This window comes from Myripristis murdjan, chromosome 10 (assembly GCF_902150065.1).
Source record: "Myripristis murdjan chromosome 10, fMyrMur1.1, whole genome shotgun sequence".
NCBI classification, from domain to species: Eukaryota; Metazoa; Chordata; class Actinopteri; order Holocentriformes; family Holocentridae; genus Myripristis; species Myripristis murdjan.
The window spans coordinates 11,224,577-11,243,812 of NC_043989.1; the positions used below are offsets into that span (position 1 = coordinate 11,224,577).

Below are 19,236 nucleotides of genomic sequence, written 5' to 3' on the forward strand. Positions count from 1 at the left end.
CCTCTTCGAATGAATGGGGTTTCCGATGCAAAAAACGAACACATGCTATGAAATCTGATTTCTTAAAAATCAATACCTGTCTGTTACAAAACAATGAACAGCTGTGAAAATGGAGACATGCGGCTTTAGTCGTCTGTAGTAACAAGGAAGCAGATCCACATCTCTCCGGAGGCCGTGGGGTTTTGCTTTTATATTAAATCAAAATGAAAAATCTTTAATATTTGTGGACAAAAACAACAGCTTTGGCTCCAAATGTTCTGGAGACTTCTGAGACCCAGATTAATGCCTGCCCATGAGGGGTCTGAATGTGCTTTACAGAAACACACACTATAGGTACACACAGTCTGCCCAGGTGACTCACTGGTGTTGCTATCTACTTTACCTCTGTAGTTCTTATCATTTACTATTGAGGGCAAAAATAGTCTAACAAATAAAATATATCTCTACTACAACCCCCCCAAAAAAAAAAAAAAAAGTCTCATAGCTGTTTGATTTTTATTCACTTTAGTTCAGTTTTGGTTTGGGAGGAATAAACTGGTGCGGGTTGAACATGTGCCTCTCTGTGTGAATCCCCTTTAGAAAATAAGAGCGTGCTGGTCCTTAACCTATGTCGTACAAGTGTCCAGTTTAGAGTGCACTATACCAGCATGCCAAGAGTTATGCTACATTGAAATTCATCTTTTTGGTGGAATATTACAATAGAGATGTTCAGCAATGAAGAAATAAGAAACACAAGTTGTAAAAGCAGACTTTCCCACTGCTCAGGCAAATGGTCGTACCAGAAACTAATGCCAATCACAGATGTGCCCCAAAAGTTTCCAACACCCAACAGTATCACAGCTTCAAGGCATATGGCCAGCTCACATATTTTTAGCTGCTTTGGCCACACACTAATTTCACTTTCCATTGAGAAAACCATTTTGGAAATGTAAACAGCATATTGATCTACACTACAGTAAGATCATGCTTTAATTCAATACAGTTTGTCTTTTGTGTTCAGGCTTAATCTACTCTGACATTCCTCTGCAAAATCCAGGCTTTTACTTCACATGGCAAAAGCAAATTTAATTATAGTTTGGGCTGATCATAGGGATCAGCAGGATAATTAACATGAATTAAGCACAAGCAACCTTTAAGACCTCATAGATCAACAAATACAGCAACCCTATAATAGATGGATATGATAGAAATATGTGATATGACACAAATGTCACAGGAAAAAACTATACGTCCCCATAGAGATGGCACTGGAATATCACAGGGGAATCATGGTGACACCAGTGGGGATAAACATAGCACAAAGTGGGATGAGGTAACTAAGGATTCACTGCGGAGTGCCGCGGACACTCCAGTGGACCGACACATATGTTTTGGTCGTTTAACCAGGCGGGTAACTGTCCCTGACCGGCAGACACACTTTTCACCCTCGGCATATCTGCTTCCCGGCCTCTCCCTCCCTCTTGGCAGTGGTTCTTCCCAGCAGCGCTCAGCATCTCGCTCACAGCGGAGCGAGGGGCTCGGTCGACGCTCTCTCAGTGCTGGACCATACAACTTTCACTGACATTTCAGCGCAGATGTACGCCTCTGCTTTTGCGCAAATGCACAAGCGAGATCATATTTGCCTTGCCGCTGAAGAAACTAAGGGATTTCTGTCAAAAGCAAAGACGCAAAGAGCGATTTAAGGATTTTTTTTAGATCATTTTTTTTTGGTGTGTGTGTGTGTGTGTCAGTAATGATCTCCATATGCATAACAGGACATCCTCCTGTCGTGTAGCCTAATTATAGAGCTGTAGGTGTAGTTACGTAGCGTGGAGTTACCGCAATTAATCAGAACATTTTCATCTCATATAGTAATGGATCTGTGGGGAGTTTATCTGTTTCATCTTATAACTTTGGGTAAGTAATGACTTTTTTCATTCAGTTTGTCAAATGGAGTTATTTTTCATTTGCCGGTGAAAACATCATATATTCTAATCTGTGAATGTTTGAGCTTGGATTTAAAAAATGCTATTTAAAATCTGATCAAATTATGCACCGGAAAGTAAACGGAATTTCTGTATTGTTCATTTCTTAGCCTGTTAGATTGCATTATTTATGTTACAATTGCCTATCCATCAAAGTAATATATTTGCATGCAGAATCAGAAAAAATGACATAATATGTTATCCATTTGTTTTACAGTGGTTTCATGGCAGTAATGAGTTATGTCTATATTGTGGGTTATGTGGATGTGAGGCTTTAATATTACGTACACGTGCTTAAACGTGTGCGCGTGTGCATTTGCGCGTGCAGTGTATGGCTTTCGGTAAGCGTGTGCGCGCGTGCTTTTACGTATTACTGTGCGAGTGCGTGCATGAAAACGGACAGTGTTTTTTTTTTTTTTTTTTTTTTTTTTTTTTTTTTTTCCCTACTCACTGAATGACCACGTAGATTCGTGTTTGGCTCAATCTCAATGCAGTTGTCTATATTCTTTTAACCTTGTTTTCCATGTCCATATAACTGTGTGCTTTTGGTTAAGTTTTAATTATACTGTATTCATATTTACTCAATAGCTGTTAACCTTTGACCAAATGATCTGAGTCATGTTTGGCTGTAATAGTAAGTTTTCCTTACAAACAACAACAACAACAACAACAACAAACAAACAAACAAACAAACAGACAGACAAAAAAAAACCAACCCCCCCCCCCCCCCCCCCCCCCCCCCCCAAAAAAAAAACACCTTGTTTTCTGCTACATTGGTTACTCTAGCAAAGCTTTCCAAAGTGACCCATCCACAAATATATCAGTCATTTCAGTCAATTTCACAGAGCTGCCTGGCTGGCTTTACCATTGCTGCAAAGCCACCCACCTATAGACACTATCCATGATACTGAATGAAGTTGAACTATTGATTTTTGTGCCTACAATCAAAGAATTGAGAAAAGAGCTGTGGGTTGTTGTCTATAAGTATGTTTTTCTCACTGCAGTCATAATACATGTCAATCTTAGCCTTGTTGCCAAAGGCTTAATGTCATTATTATCACTGATGGCCTTGACACCAGAGATGATTCTTACCATCTTAATTGGCCTCAGCCTCCCTGATAAACAACAGCACACAATGGCAGGCTTGTACTGTAAACATTTTTTATTTATCAACTGACGCTCTTATTGGATGTCTTCCTTGGAGAGTTAAGAGGAGATGCCAATGAAGAATAGTGAATGGAAATGGTCATTGTTTGTTTCATTGAGTCATTCACATTTCTATCTCTTACAACCATCCGTGTAGACACATTGACTTGGCATGAGCTGATAATGGATCTTTTGAAAAGGAAGGATGCAGTAATGTACTCCAGCCATAAGCCTGCAAGCTATATTCCAGTCATTATATTTCCTTTTGCAAAAATGCAAATTCAGTTTTGAATTCTGATCTATAATGTATTGCTGTATTCAGATTACCAATTTATTGTATTTAATCAAAATCAACATTTTTCTTATGTGGTTATCTTTATAGATAATGATTCAAGCCGTCTTGTTTGGCCAAATCAATTAGTGAAGCCATGTCTGCAAAAGGTCAGGAAGTATGGGCTGTTTGGGTTACTCAACATATTTATATGTCATACTGAACCGTTATTGTGGCTTATATGGCTTGTATAGACGACCTCACACATTATCCACCTTACCTAACTGTCCCAGTACCTGTAAGCCACCCTAAGAGCAGGATTTCAAAATCACCCCAATTTTCCAGAAAGGGAACCAACAGGTGCTGTTAAAGGACATATCAGAAAAGTGTTTCCTAGCTGAGAAGACTGGCCATTAGGCCTTTTAGAAAACTTTTTTATATACTGATACAGGTTTTTGGTACATTTCTTTGTTGGATAAAATCATGTTTCATCAGTAGTAACAGTTGAGAAAAGTTTTTTCAATACCCAGCAAGAATACCAGTGGCTATTCTCTCTCTCTCTCTCTCTCTCTCTCTCTCTCTCTCTCTCTCTCTCTCTCTCTCTCTCTCTCTCTCTCTGTGTGTGTGTGTGTGTGTGTGTGTGTGTGTGTATATATATATATATATATATATAATTTCATTTCATTTCATTCAACATTTTGTACTTGAATGTTGAACATGAATGTTATAAGAGTACTTGTGATGAAAAGATAAGCTAAGTTGCTATTGTGAAAACCACCAGTGATCATGTGGTGCCAGTCTAAACTAACTGACATTTTGCAGCAAGCTGCTCAGGAGGACTTGCTTTATTAGAGCTCATGCATTAGGTAGCTATATCGCAGCATGCCAGTCTGAGCTGAGACATGTGGACCACGAGCAATGACGATCATCTGTCTGAAGCCTCAGGTGCTGATGAAGACAGTCCAGGAGAAGGCCAGATTTTGCATTTGGATGAGTTGGAGCTCAAACTGCATCCCTATTGCCCTAGCACTTATGAGAAATAAAATATATCCCAGGCAAAAGGTTGACTGTCTAAGCACTGATCTTGTCTTCATGATGAATGTGCACATGGGTTGACTTGACAGATCCAGATGGCGGCATAAAATGATAAAGAATTAAATACAATTTTACAGTGCAAGTTCCTTTACTTGGGATAAGCATTTGCCTGCAGCGTTAATGTGAGATAGCAAAGGGGCATCACAGTCAGATCACGACCAGTTCGTATTGAGGTGCAAATCCCAACTGTAGCTCAAGGTTATTGCATTGAATATTAATGGTTCATATTGAATGGGTAAGAAATTATGTCTAGTGGTACTCAAAGTGGGAAAGGTTGCAGTAAAAAATAACCATCCAGTGCAAAAGGTCTGCGAATTGGCAGTAATTGAGCTAATAGTCTTACTTTTAAAAGCTGGAACTGGTTGTCAAGGATATTTGTGTATTCAAAATTAAGTAGCATACACAATCATCTATTTTTTTTTTTTTTTTTAACAGTTTCTTCAGTGAGAGGTGTGTTTTATTTAGCAGCTTTTCATGGAATCAACAGAACCTGGCCTCAGCCCACTATAATGCTCTATTTTGTGATTTAAGGGTTTTGACATTGGGCGATATGACCTGTATCTTTAATGGAGACTGATAAGTATTGCCAAGCATGCTATCACCTAGCATATTGGGTGGCCTCTTGTAAGGGATTTGTCATGAATCTCATTTGGAGCACATATTACCCATGGCGAACAGATAGCCTATCAGATGCTCATGCTTTCTTCATGCGAGACAAATGGGCCAGTCCTTCCAATTCCAGTTAAATGTCTGGATCATTGCTGAGGAAAGATATTGTTATCTTGATCATGGGACTCTTACCCGAAGATTAAGTGTGCCTTCACCCAACAGAAAGGAGGTTTTTTTTTTTTTTTGTTTTTGTTTTTTTTTTTAAATAAAATGTAGCAAAGCAGTGAATAAAACACTTGATTGCTGCATTTTTGGCAAACATTTATAAGCACCTTGCATAAAACTGTATTATTCATCTAATGCGCAATCAGCATTTGTTATATTGCTGATATTCACATAAAAAATCTTTCTGAAATTGTCCCAATACCACATTGTTAATAAATCAAATTCTTTACGGAAGTTTAAGAAATGCCTCTCATTAGATCCCATGAGTCAGTGTTGAATCTGGTGAGCATCAGGAAATAAAACTAGACGATCCAGTGTATGAGTTTTTCCGTCCGAACTTTATCAATATTATTTGAGTAACATTAACTCACTGGCTGAGCTCGGGGTTAAAAGCTTTAGAGACAGAATGGCTATTACACTCCTTTCCTGTGGGCTGCTTCTGTTCTCCAGCCATTGTCAGGGCCCTTAAAAAATGCCTTGGAATTTAATTATTGAGGTTTTAAACTTTGCTGTTGAGCGGGCAGCTTGCCATTCATCTAATGTCAGTCAGTTTGATGACTCTGACCTTTAATAGTGACATTATTCAATACCTCACATAATCATCTGCCTATAATATTGAAGTGTAATAGCGCCAAACAGTACATAAAGTCATGGGTAAAAAGAGCTAGTCACAGTTGAACAGTCCCAGGGAGCGAAGCCAGAGCAGATGTTGTCAGACTTTGTTGCGGGCGGTGGTGTGAAGAGGAGGTGGGGGGAGGTGGTTACTGAAATAATACTGTAATAATACTGTAAGTTGGTGAAAACTGAGTCTGAGCTCAAAGCCCCAATCCATGATCAAACTGTGATGCATATTGTTAAATCACTGTCGCCTCATTACTAAATTAATTTTATTCTTTTGATTTACAGTATTAAAAGCATCTTTCAAATTGACTTAAACCTTGATTAAATTAAGACCTCTGGATTACAGGGGGCTAAAGTCAAACTAATGACCTATAATGTCTGTATTAAATATATACGCCAAAATCTGGATTGGCTAACCCTTCCTTCAGCGATTTTTTCCCATAACATTTTTACAAAACTACCTATGATTTATCTTTTAACAGAGTTTTACAAGAACATTTTCCACAGATATTCTTTTCAAGGCAAACGTACATTCTCAAAGAAAAAAAAATCACTTGGGTATTACTTAAAGATCCAGTTCAATGATTTCTTTTTCTTTTTCTTTTTTTTTTGAATAGCGAAAGTTTGATATTTATTTGATTCTTAGATGGTACATAGATGGACTGAGTGGGAGCCTGACCTTCTGCATAATTGTGCCAGCCACTGCATAATAATATGTCTATCTATGGGGAGATAATATCCCCTGTCGGAGCTTTGGCACGCAGCAACAATGGAGACATGGAGATTTGGGTTAGTTTGGGAAGTCGCTGGCTGTCACTTGTCTGAGAGGCTATAGGACACCTCATTAACTATGCGTACTGTTGACCAATCAGAGCATTCATTGAAGCCTGGTTAGACGTGACATCATTTAAATAGCAGTTTTCAGAATAGTTTTCAAAGGCCGTTAGTCAAATCTCCAGACTGCTGATGGTAGAATATTTGCTAAGGTTATCTACAACTATCTACTTTGCGTGATCCCTTGTGTTAAACTGTGACATTTTCTTTTCATTTGCACTTTCCTCTATACATGGTTGTGTTTGCATAAGAGTAAAAGCTGCTCTTAAAGGTTGATTCAGGTTAAGCCAAATAGGTCACCTTGGTTAGATTAGGACAGGGTCATGTAACAGCATTCAGTGACTTAAGGTTTGGAAGAAATCCCATTGCGGTTCTCTGAGGAAATGTTCTGGATCCTGGTAAGAAACTGCAGTTGAAATATTAAGAAAAATGCCCACTATTACCCATTAACTCAACTACGTACCGTGCAGATGCAGTGTTTTAGGCTGAGTCAGATATAATTGCGAATTTCCTAAGAAAGTAGGCAAGCAGTTCAAGTTACAATAGTAGTTACCTAAGGTTTATGTTGGTGGCAGCCCAAGTTTAACTAGATCCATCTAGAAATTATGATAATACTTTTCAATAAATTACTTTTCTCATATAGTTATTTTTCATGGCTACACCCATTTATAAAGGCGTTATTAAATTTTCCTTAGAGACAATGGAGTTGTTTTTATTTAATTTGAAAAATGATATCAATACTCACCTGATAAGACCCCCTGCAGGAACAGCTTTCCTCCAGTGTCATGGTTCATCTTAAATACTGGGTACATCCATGCAGATGTTTTTACAGTGTACTCAGTAAGTAAACTGAAACTGTACTGTAAAACGAAGCCTTGTTTGTTTCCATGGTATTACCAGGCTCTTACCATATGATTTGCAACAGATTTTCCATGCATTAAAAGAAACCATGTATGTTTTGCAGCATTACCAAGTAAGACATTACAATTTACAGAGTGAGTAACAAAAGCAATGTCTAATCCCATGGCATTACAAAGCCTTTATCACATCCTTTCATCATTTCCTTTCCCATGCAGTACAGACAAACCTGTACCATATGCTCCATAATGCTAACTAAAACGTGACTGAATAAGCACGCTGAAACAGGAGAACTGACAGTAATGCATAACGACATGGTAGTTACACTGTACTAAAAAGGTGTGCTTGTGATGTAAGGATCATTAAATAATCGTAATAATACAATGTTACAGTTACCATTAAAGTTACTCCCCTAAAAATTATGGGATACATGTACAGAGGAAGTGAATTAAACAATTGTTGGCAAATATTTTTAGTTTCATTATAAGTAGTTGATAGTTACTTTGCAGTTTAACAAACTTGTTTTTAATAATTAATATTATTATATTATTGGTGGTTGAAAATCGATCTGTCTGTCTGGGAGTTTGAGCACAGTGCCTTTTGTGCACATTTGAATGTGGTTTCTGAACTGCTGAGAGAAGAGTTTCAGGCCAGATGGGTTAGCTGCTCCATTAGCCTACCATAGCCGTGGTTTATATTTAATGCAGAAATGGCTGGATCAGATGTTGTGGGCGAACTGTAAGTCTGAGGGTAAGCATATCGTGGACACTGAGACTGTACAGAGGGGTGTTTCTGGGATGCAAGACTGACCTAATTCAATGATGGGATCGACCTACCTGATAACCCCTAAGACATATCAATTTTTTACAAATCCCCCTTTTCCCTTTCCTTCAGCATTTGATACAGGTTTCTGCACAGGGCTTTAACCTAGTTTAATTTCACAAGGGATCATCACATCAGATCCTCTGCTTTGGCTGTCACAACAGTAGCCCAAAAACCCCTTTTTTTTCCTTTTGATTTGGACCAGTTTAAACATTCTCGGGCTTAATTCCCTGCAAAGAGGTAGACTGGTGTCCAAAAGCATGGCGGGGAGGCACTGCAGAAAACTGCCAGTAAAAAGGTCACTCTGGCAAAAGAAAATAGCACCGATGATCATTGTCCCACCTCATTTGACAATGATATTCAGGGAACCTTCAGGTTACCTTTAAAAGATTACAGTTGCCTGGTTTATCAGAGAATAACATACACTCAGTCTGCAGTAAGATATATTAGGATTTTCTAGTTTCACATTGTAAAGATGCCATTGCTCAAGAAAGCTTAGTGAAAAAAAGAAACTAACTTACTAACTGACTATGTGGAAATGCTGTATTTTCATAAAGTCAGTTAATCAGTATGCATTAGTCACTATAGTAATGCTGACACATATAGTCTTAAATAGGCCCTGGTGGAGCAATTAGGAATGCATATTGTGTTGCTAGGGGTTCTTAATTTCCATTTTTGTTTGGAAATGGGAGGAGAGCAGAATCAAACATGGCAGCTTTTACACCCACACATCACACCACACACCCGCAGTTGAATGAAAATGTTGAATGTCCATGTTGGCAAATTTCACACAGTGCCCAATTCAGACTGCGTCATGCTACATGAGCCTTAGCATGAATTTAAATCTGCACATTATGCACATGCTGTTCGATGTTCACACTGGGAATCTGAGGCATTCTTTCACTTTCAGACAGGTTTATTCAAAACACTGGCTTCTATTCCCCCTTTCTTCTATTTTGTAGAAAATCTGGCCACGGGCTTGTATGCTTTTTATGTCATTCTGCTGATTCACTGCCTTTAAATACTGCATGACTGTAATTCATTTTGTTTAGGACATTTTGTTTAGTCCATTCCCCTGGGACACTAATAATATAAAAACATAATAAAATACTATGCAAAGGTACTATGCAAAGCCTGAAAAGTTTTTTTCGCCTATAAAAAGTCACTGACAGAACTTTGGTAGTATCAAAAGTTTCTTATTGCAAAAGCTTACCATGCAGCTCACTGCAAATCAAAGTGCTGTTCCAAAGACAGGAAACCTCAGTGATTGAATTGCTCTCCGTTCAAAAACTGGTTCCCTAAATGCACAGGGCATCTGTTAAACTCAGTAAATTTAAATTATTTCTTGGCACCATCCATGTGCCCTGGTGGTAGCATCTCCTCTGATGACCCCTTCAAAAAAACACAAATATGCAAATATAATTTAGGACACATCTAGATTACATTTTGTCGAGAGTTGCTTTAGGGCTCTATTTTCATTAATCAAGTCACATACGCAGGCAAAGGCACAAGCTCATGGCGGAAACTCACTGGGGTGTGACTATGTGTGACTACTGGGGTGTGAGATTTTTGGTAATTTCATGACCAGAGGTGCTGGTGCAGCAGAAGCGCAGTGGCGGTACAGTCGCAGGGGTCGGATTAGGAGGAAAGCATTAGTAGAAGGTGTGGTAGTTGCTGGTGACACTCACGACCAGCCAAATCAGCTCTCCCTATCACCTTTAAAAGCATTGCCATTTCTAATGACAGTTTTGTAATGGAGAGGGAAATGCAGACTGGCTTCTCCCAAGAGGAAACTGATGTTCTTGTTTGGGAAATGCAGTCAATAGATGCAGATATATACGTCCCAAACATGGCGCCCAGGGTTGATGATATCCCTTTGTAAGGTTACCTCACATCTCTGGAAATGGTGAAAGCCCAGTTGCTGTGTTTTCCGTGCGTAATGCTGATGTAATATGTTGCATGACAATTATTCACATACTAACAAAGTGCTGTTACAGCTACTTTTGTAGTACAATCTTATTTCCATAACTTCATTGATTGCCTTAAGTTAATCATATTTGGTTACATTTAATAAAGCCTCTACTGCCAATACAGTGAGTAAAGCAATAGCTTTTTAAAACCATTTACATGATTATGTAAATTAGAATTAATATACCCCTGATAAATATCCTATTTGCATGACAAAAGTAACCTTACTTATTTGATTTTTTCCAGTGAGAATTGTGGAAATTGGAGTTTTCTAACAAAAAAAAAACAACAAAAAAAAAAAGTGCACTACTTTAATGTCGTGCCACTATCTCGTTTAACAATTACAGACATTCTCCACCACCTTTCTCTATTGCATTTAAAATCCCATGCATGACGTGCTGAAAAGAGATGACACATGCAGTTGATCTCAGGCAACAGCACATTTCTACGTGCAGACATCGAGTGATGATTTGAACTGTGTAAACATAGAAGTTGTAATTGCCTACCGAGATACAGCCAATCAGTCTGAAGTGTGCAAAAGCAAAGAAGTTTGTGTACTTCTGAAAAAACTGCTGCTAGTTGCACAAGGTGTAATCTTGTTACCAATACTGAATAACATTTGTAATTGTTCTGATGGTGTGTGGTAAAACGTGCAGCATCTCTCAAATTAGAGGCTACAGATGTGCTGCCTTCAGATGGATATAGGAATTTAGTGAAGCGTAAGGGAAGGCTGGCATGCATCCTACAAGCAGTTGTGGATGACTGATGTTGCTGATTGATATAACATAATAGTGACTGAACCACTACCGAGTGGCTGAAAGTTTCTGCATTTGATGTTCAAAATGCACGATTGTGAATCCCACGTCCAAATGATTAAGGTTAGGGTTATGGTTGGGTGAGGAGTTCCCCTGTTGTCATACCACATCTGCTTTACCAAATGGGTAAGAGACCAACAAACCGTCGCCAGTCACCGCACTTGTGGCTTATCTTGCCCAGACGTGTTATAAACCCGTGGTGTCAGGTAGGCTTTTTCCTAGGAAAAATCTTGTGTGCAAGTAGTGATGCGGTTTTTGTTTGCAGCAGCAGCAGTAAAGTAGCAATTTGTTTGGGATAAATAGAGGGACTGGATAGTTGGCATGAAAAATCATAATCACCATGGCTTAAGTAATGAAAAAAAAAAAAAAGACAGAGAAAGAGTACTAGTTACGCTGTTTGACTGACAAGTAATATCTGGGAATTACTGTAACTGTAAGTGCTTAGCACCAAAGACATCACCCTGAATACATACCCACACACATACACATATACACATATATATATACATGCATACATACACAAAAAAACAACTGTGGATTGCCGCTGTAAATACCATTCCACCATACCATTCGGCACGGGTAGGCATCAGGCCGGTGCCGCGGCCGGCCCGCCGCCGACTGGTGCCGCGCCCACCCGGTCAGGTCTGCCGGATCTGACAGGTGAGCGGCGCACACATACTGCCATATATACCTTTCATTATAAATCAACTTTTGTTCATACGCGGCTGCAGCAGCACAACAGACAATGACACAGACAACATGGTTGATTATTGACTGCGCAATGCGGCCATTCGCCGGTAATCGCGGCATCAGGCGAGCCTACCTACTGGTTTACATATGCAAGTAGCCTACAATACATGTGTATTTGCTTAGACCCCCAATATTAGACGAGGGCGTTTTTTCAGGGCATTTTCAATGGAAAAAATATCGTCTTATATTCAGATGAATACGGTAATAGAAAACTGCTTTGCAGCGCTAATGTTTTTTTTTTTTTTTGTGCGCTTGTGCCGCCCCCCACGTGACATGAAAAAATGCCGCCCCGGGCGGCTGCCCGATTCGCCCGTGCCTAAAACCAAGCACATAGTTTGGAGTGAGGTCACATGGCTTTTTAGGGTCATGGATTGCTGGTGGCTTGGTATTTATTGCTATTGTGCCGTTTACTGTATTTAAGATATCATATTTCGTGGTCTAGACATGATTCAATTTATTTCATGCAAACAAGCATTTCCAGTCATCCCTTTTTATTTCAATAACAATGAGGCTACCAAACTGATTACACTGATTTGATTAACTGAAGAGCTCCTCCTGGGCATAAAAGATGCTGAATTAATTTCAGTGAAAAACTGTTTTGTGCCATAGCTCGACTGGTATATGGTCTGGTCTGGGAAGGCTGATAAGAAACTATTCCATTTGCTTGCTGAATTGCAGTGTAATTCACTTGCCTGTGCATGTAAACAAACAATGAAATACCCCTGAATATATCTGAGTAATTAAATACGGTAGAGTCTGAGGTCACATTTAGTTTTGATGAAATAATACAAATAATATGATATATAATACAGGCACAGCTACAGATATCAAACGGTTCAGTTAGTGAGCTCATTTATTGTCTCTGTCATAAAACTTGTGTTGAGACCACAATGATTAAAAGCAGCTGCATCCATCATAGCAATGCCAGCAACATTGTCTAAGAGCTCACACTCTGGCTTTCTGGTAGGTTTATCAACATTTATTTCTCACTTTTCCTCAGTTTTCGCCTCACGTTATGTTGACAACCTATTGGGCAAGATGACATGACAGCAATCATAGCAAGAATCGACTGAAACTAAAAAAAGGATAAACTATACAAAAATGTTTTCTTGCATTTGGAAGGGGTTTTTTTAGGCAATAAGTAGTGGACATAAAATCATTCTAAAATGGTTGAGATAAATCCTTGGACAATTTTTCCTGGCAATATTGCCCACACAGTTGTCCGCTATATGATAGGTTGTTACAGGAGGAACTGCTATGGAGGAGGAAAAAAAAAGGAATTGAATATCAACAGCTGTCATTGTTAACTGCAGGAAGCAACACTGAAATGGGTAAATACAGTACACATTTCACCTAAAAGACACTTTAGTAGCTGTGCTGCTCATTTTTATTAATGCAAGAAAAGCCATAAAGGATACAGAAAGAAAACTGACTATATTAATCAAAACGGAGTTCACAAATAGCTTCAAGATTGTTACACTGGAGAAAGAGAGAGCACCATTATTTACACAAAAAGTCCATATCTACTAATCTTACCATTTTAAAGAGGATTACATCTGTCAGAAGTCGAGAAAACTGCAGCGCTCTTGGCAACTGTCTGGGATAAACTTGTTGCTGATGTCACACCGGTTGTTCACTTAATCTTTTGGGAGAAAAAAGTCTGAGTGAAGGAAGTTAGGCTCACTCAAAGGCCTGTAGGCTTCGTCTGTTATGAAAATGCTGCTTTCACACTCAGTGAGCTGGAGGAGGGAAACTGAGAAATATGTCCTTGGACCTTTGTCATCTGTTCTCTTCCAAGATTCACTTCCATCTATCTTCATGAGACTTCACTCACCCCAAATAGATTTAGTAGTGTCCCAGAAATACTGCACTGAGAAGGCAGGAAGTGGAGCTTAAGCCCTCCATTTGAAATTGTGTCACAATGGGGCTGTGCCTACTTGTCTGGAACAAGCTTTCTCTCTGGATAACCACCGACAGACTCTGGGCTAATGAGCCACTGTTTGGCCCTTAGAGGCCACTGTATGCCTATAACCTCAGAGCCATATTTTGAATTTCTTAACAAGTCCAGCTGAAAAGGGAGGCACAGCTTTTAGGCCCAGTGAGAGCCCCACTTATGCAAGTACTGTATCATCTTCAACTTCTGCTTCTAAACTTTTGTGATCAACAGCAGCTTTTAACTGATGTGCCGTCAAGATTAACACCTTAATCCCCAGGCCTCTGACTCAGGCTCCTGCTGAATAGAGTATATCTCTGCAGCTACAAGGTCTACATGAATGGTATCATAATAAAGGTAACACTTGTCAGATTTCTGCAGGAGTGTAAGCATCGGTATAACACGCTCAGTCAGTTGCTTGGACTTTGACTTGTTTTTCTCTTAGGTAGAAATTGTTATGCGTCGCAACCAGTGGAGCTCCTTCTGGTCAGATCGGCGTGTCACATGACTGTGTTCTCAAATGTTCTGTGAGGCTGGTTTACCGCACTGCAGTGATTAACATATTAATAACCGAGTGACACTGTAAAGAGCAGTTCAGGATTTACCTTGAGTCTGAAAATTCAATACGTCTCAGCGCTCTTGAACATTTTGTCTCACGAAACAATCTCCATTTTTTAGGCGATTACTCAAGTTATGTTCTGCTGAATAACCTTGTAATGTGGAGATGATAGAGGTTGGACTGAGTGCTGCTTGATTTCTCCAGTGTTCCAGGAAAGGAAACACACCATTACCAAGGCAGCAGACAGGAACCGGCTGGAGGGCACCTGTCTCTGTGAGCTGCAGTGGATTTACAACATCTGCTCCATGCAGGAGTGGATGCCACCTCCGCTCACCGCTACTTGATTAATTATTTCAGACACAGGGAATGAGGCAGCCAACAGTAATTGCAAACTGTATACACAGAAGACCCCCATCTCTGTTTCAGCTCAGCGACATCTGTACAAGATGGGGATGTCAAATCTCTGTTCAGTTTTCATGATTGTTTGGTTGCCTCCACATTTTCATTTGAAGCCAGAGCCTAAACGTGTCATCAGAGCCTGAATGAGGATCGCTACATGATATTCTGTCTTGGCCCCACAGTATCATCGGGAAGATTGCCAGCTTTGCCACACACACAAATAAATCTGCGTTTGTTGGACACCTCAGAGCATTTTCTACATTTCTGAGCATTTTCTACATTCAAAAGACTTTTTGACACCTAGCCAACCATATTACTTCAAAGTTCTTATTAATGGTCAGTCTGTCACGAGATATTGACCTAGTTTGTAGAGCCCTGTGCCTCTGTCACCACCTTTAGAACCCAATCTCATCCCTTTCCATGGCTTGTTACGCTCTAATTAGCTGCATCAAGGGAGTGCTTCTAAGTATTTGACAGGTCTGAGTGAGTGATAACTGAAAAACAAGAGCCACATTCCCATGGATCTGCCCCCTGGAGAAGAATCACTCCATATTAGGTCCATTGACTCTCTGCCACACACATCCTGGGGGATTCAGCACTGATTCTGTGATAAGGAACAGGCGGCTGTGAAAGCTGCAGTGGATGTGCTGCCATAAATTATTTTTTTGTAGCGCTGTGTCATAATAAACATAGGCATAGCAATGACTTTTTGTATGTTGACTCCATTATGATTACCATAAAGACTTCTATTAGTGTGTTGCTATACTACTATTATTAATATCTTTGTAAGCAGAGGTGTATAAGGAGAAGTAACTAACATTTACTCAAGTGCTGTACTTAAATACATTTTGAGGTACTGGCACTTGACTGTTTCCAAATTTTGTGAGGCTTTATACTTTTACCACACTACATTTCAAGGGGGGGATATTGTACTTTTTACTGCGCTACATTTATCTGACGGCTGCGGTTGCTACTCACCTTGCAGAATAAGCTTTTACATTCAAAACATAAAATATGATGCATTGTAGCCAACAGTTTATGAAGCTGTTAGAATTACAACATTAAAATATTTTTTTTACAGGTTAATGCATCAACAGTTTCACACCATGAAAGGAACCATTCTTCACAATGACTACGTGTATCTTTATTACTTTGATACGTACTTTTCACTGCTAATACTTCTATGTTTATTTAAGTATGAATGTAGAACTTCTACCGGAGTTTCCATTATGGTATTAGAGTCTGGTACTTTTTCCACCATGCTTTGTGCGGTACTATCCCCAACAAAGTTATAAATCTCTGTAAAATTAGAGGAACAAAACAGAGGATATGATGCACAATAACTGGTGACTTTATTGACCTCCAATGATTCAGGAGCAATGAGACATGTCACAGATAGTGCATATGTGGTGGACATGTGGGAGGCTTTAAGGGTCACCCGTTGAGATAGATTTGATATCATTAAGGAACTGGAGATGTGACCTCATGCGTGGAAGTTTTCTTTGGGAAATGACCTGCTCATTAATGTTGTAAGAAAAAAAAAAACACAACACCACATACAACAAGCTAAAGAGGCCTACATCTCAGCTCTACATTTTTGGCAGCATTGTTATTGCTTTTGGGAGGTTGATCCATTGCCCTGCAGATCTCATGGTCTGCATCATAATGAGAATCGGCTTGATATCTCTTATAGCATCACATATTCGGCCTAGGGAAAAGAAAGAGAGTGTCTGAGCCAGGTGTATGTGTGTGTGTGTGTGTGTGTGTGTGTGTGTGTGTGTTCGTGTGTGTGTGGCATGGCAGGCGTGCAGAACAAGCTGCTGCCTGGGATTACGTGCCTCAGTACTTTCATACATGCCCTTCGAACTTGCTAGGAACACCTGTTTGAGGTTACAGAGACAACATATGGTGATTTTGCGCAAAATGAAAGGTCATGTAAAAGCTGATGTTGCTCTCTCCCAGTCATTACAAGGCCACAAGACCTTTTATACCCTATTCCGGAAAAAAGGAAAAAAGAGGTCATTTCGTGATTAACAACCTGTCGTAAGAATTTCTTGTTTCACTGTTAATAAGGTTCCCACACTGTGCAAAGTGTGCACAAAGAAAGACGGAGGGATCTTCATACCCGCAGAACATGCACAATTCTGTTACTAAAATCAGTTACAAGTATTTTGTTATTTGGTGTTTGGGTTGTATAGAGTAGTCTTTCAGAAAGTCAGCATGACACTTTCAAAGAGTGTGAATTTAGTAATTATTGAATATCGTCCAGTATCTTACATACCTTTCTTTCTCTGTGGATATTCACTGGCCACATTGTCATCTTCAGCTCAGCTCAAGCTTTTCTTTACTGCAGACCTAGCTATTTCTCCTGGATTATTCACTGTTTAAACTGGTCATCCGTAAGCTGTCACGGAGAACAGGGAAGCAAATTAATTGCCAGTGATGCAGTTGGTTTTATTAGTACGGTTAATCACATTAGTGTGCTCATATACATTCAATTTTCAAATCGATGAATATACCAAAAATCCTTGAAAGGCTGCTGGGCAGTGACACACAGTGCATTTATTATGAGCTAGCCTTGTCAGCTTTGGTATTCAGGGACAAAGGAAACAAGGGGAAGCAATCTATGTGATTACCATACAAGTGGTAATACGGTGCACAATGAAAAGAAACCATATAACTTATTGTGGGGATATGATTTCACAGGTTAGGCCCTAATATAGTGGTTAAGGACCAAAAAGTTGCAGGGGAACTCTCTTTCTCCCTCTCATTTTTGCTTTTTCTCAGTTTAGTTTTATCTCTCTTGTCTTTTTAGCCCATTTATTCCTCTCAGTAACCAGGGAAGGAGGGAAGAGAGAAAACACAGAAAAAAGCACTCTTACATGACAGTCAGTTTTCCCTGATCACATAAAGGCTTTGATGAGCTGACACTACATCATCGATACTACCACTTAATTGCAGTGCCATTCATTTAACTGTTGTATTCTGGGTTTCAGCAGAGCTCGCTATATTCCTTTTGTCATTCTGAATATACACAGCCTATAATTAATCTGCCACTGAATGTTTTTAAATGTATCATCCTTATCTTTACAGAAACACAGTGAATATGGTTTATAAATTATTAGTTTAGTTCTGGTTTCAGTTATGTTTGGTCCTGCAATGCTAATCTTAGCAATAATCCTTTCTCTGAGAAAAGAAATGTGATTTTCGTCACAGAAATGAATAAGGGAGGTGCTATAGGTTCTCGCCGGTGAAAGTAAGACTCAAGTGTGACAAGAAAAAATAATTAATTTCATGAACGTCATTGCTTTTGTTCCATAAGCTGTGACGTAGATGACTAATATTTTTTTTTTTTCTCTGTACCAGTCAGATTCAAGGTTTTCATTTACTACAGACAGTGAATTGAAGAAGAGGATATAGAACTGAACTGAAAAAATCAATGCAAACCTGAAGCACTGAAGAGGTTGTTTCTTCTGCAAACTTTCAATCAATTGTGTAAATAGTTAACAATGTATGTCAGCACTACAAACGAGGAAAGCGTATGAAGGATGATTATGTTTTGTACCATTAAATAGTGCATTTCATTACACAGGGTAGTAGTAATTCAGGGCCTTTCTTCCCAGCAAAGCCAGGTGGCCACTGTCACACCTCCATGTTATGAATCACTTCAATAACATGTTAATGAGGAAAGAAAATGTGGAGGTTTGACTATGATTGTACAATTTATTTTTAGCTTTAAGTTTTTTTGCACAACGCTGTAATTTTTATGTATCGCTCGCGGTGTTATAAGCATGACTGACAGCTCTGAAGATGACAAATTGGCACCATCGTTATAGACGCTTGAAAACTGACTTTCACAAATCCTTTTACGCCACTTTTCAACATGTCATCATATTCAGTAGTCTGACTGTAACAAATGAAAGTGATTGATTGACCCAGTTTCTAAACACATCAAAGCACCAGCTAAAGAAGATTTTTTTTTTTTTACGAAAATGACTTGTTTTGCAGTTGTTGGCAACAGGACTTCTGTAACTTTATATTCAGCCTTGTGTTGACTGAGAGCTTATGTTCCTATGACTGTTGGTTTTTCTGTTTGCTTCTTGACCTTTCAGTCAGAGGGTGTAACACAATGAATCACAAAGGAGCCCAAAGAAGACATGTAACTGCGCTACTGCAGATCAGCATCGCACTCCCATGGGCCTTCATGATTGACAAGCTCCTCTGCTCTGTCCTCCATGGAATGACCTCATACAGGGGAGGCATATTTATCCCTCTCAGTGGGCTAGGATCTGGTTGTATTAACCCACATTTCAGTTTTTGTCATCTTAACGTTTGCTCTAGTCGACTCACAAGCTCCTTGTACTGGT

The 19,236-nt window shown here is 39.3% G+C and overlaps 1 protein-coding gene across 1 annotated transcript in view; it reads left to right on the top strand.

The window, feature by feature from the left end:
- The first annotated feature begins 1,740 nt into the window (after positions 1–1,740).
- gfra4b (GDNF family receptor alpha 4b) overlaps positions 1,741–19,236 on the top strand; it is a 42,341-nt gene continuing 24,845 nt past the window's right edge. The window contains exon 1 of the mRNA XM_030062096.1: positions 1,741–1,896. Coding sequence (XP_029917956.1) covers positions 1,854–1,896 — 43 coding nt within the window. The 5' untranslated portion in view covers positions 1,741–1,853. The remainder of the gene's footprint in view (positions 1,897–19,236) is intronic.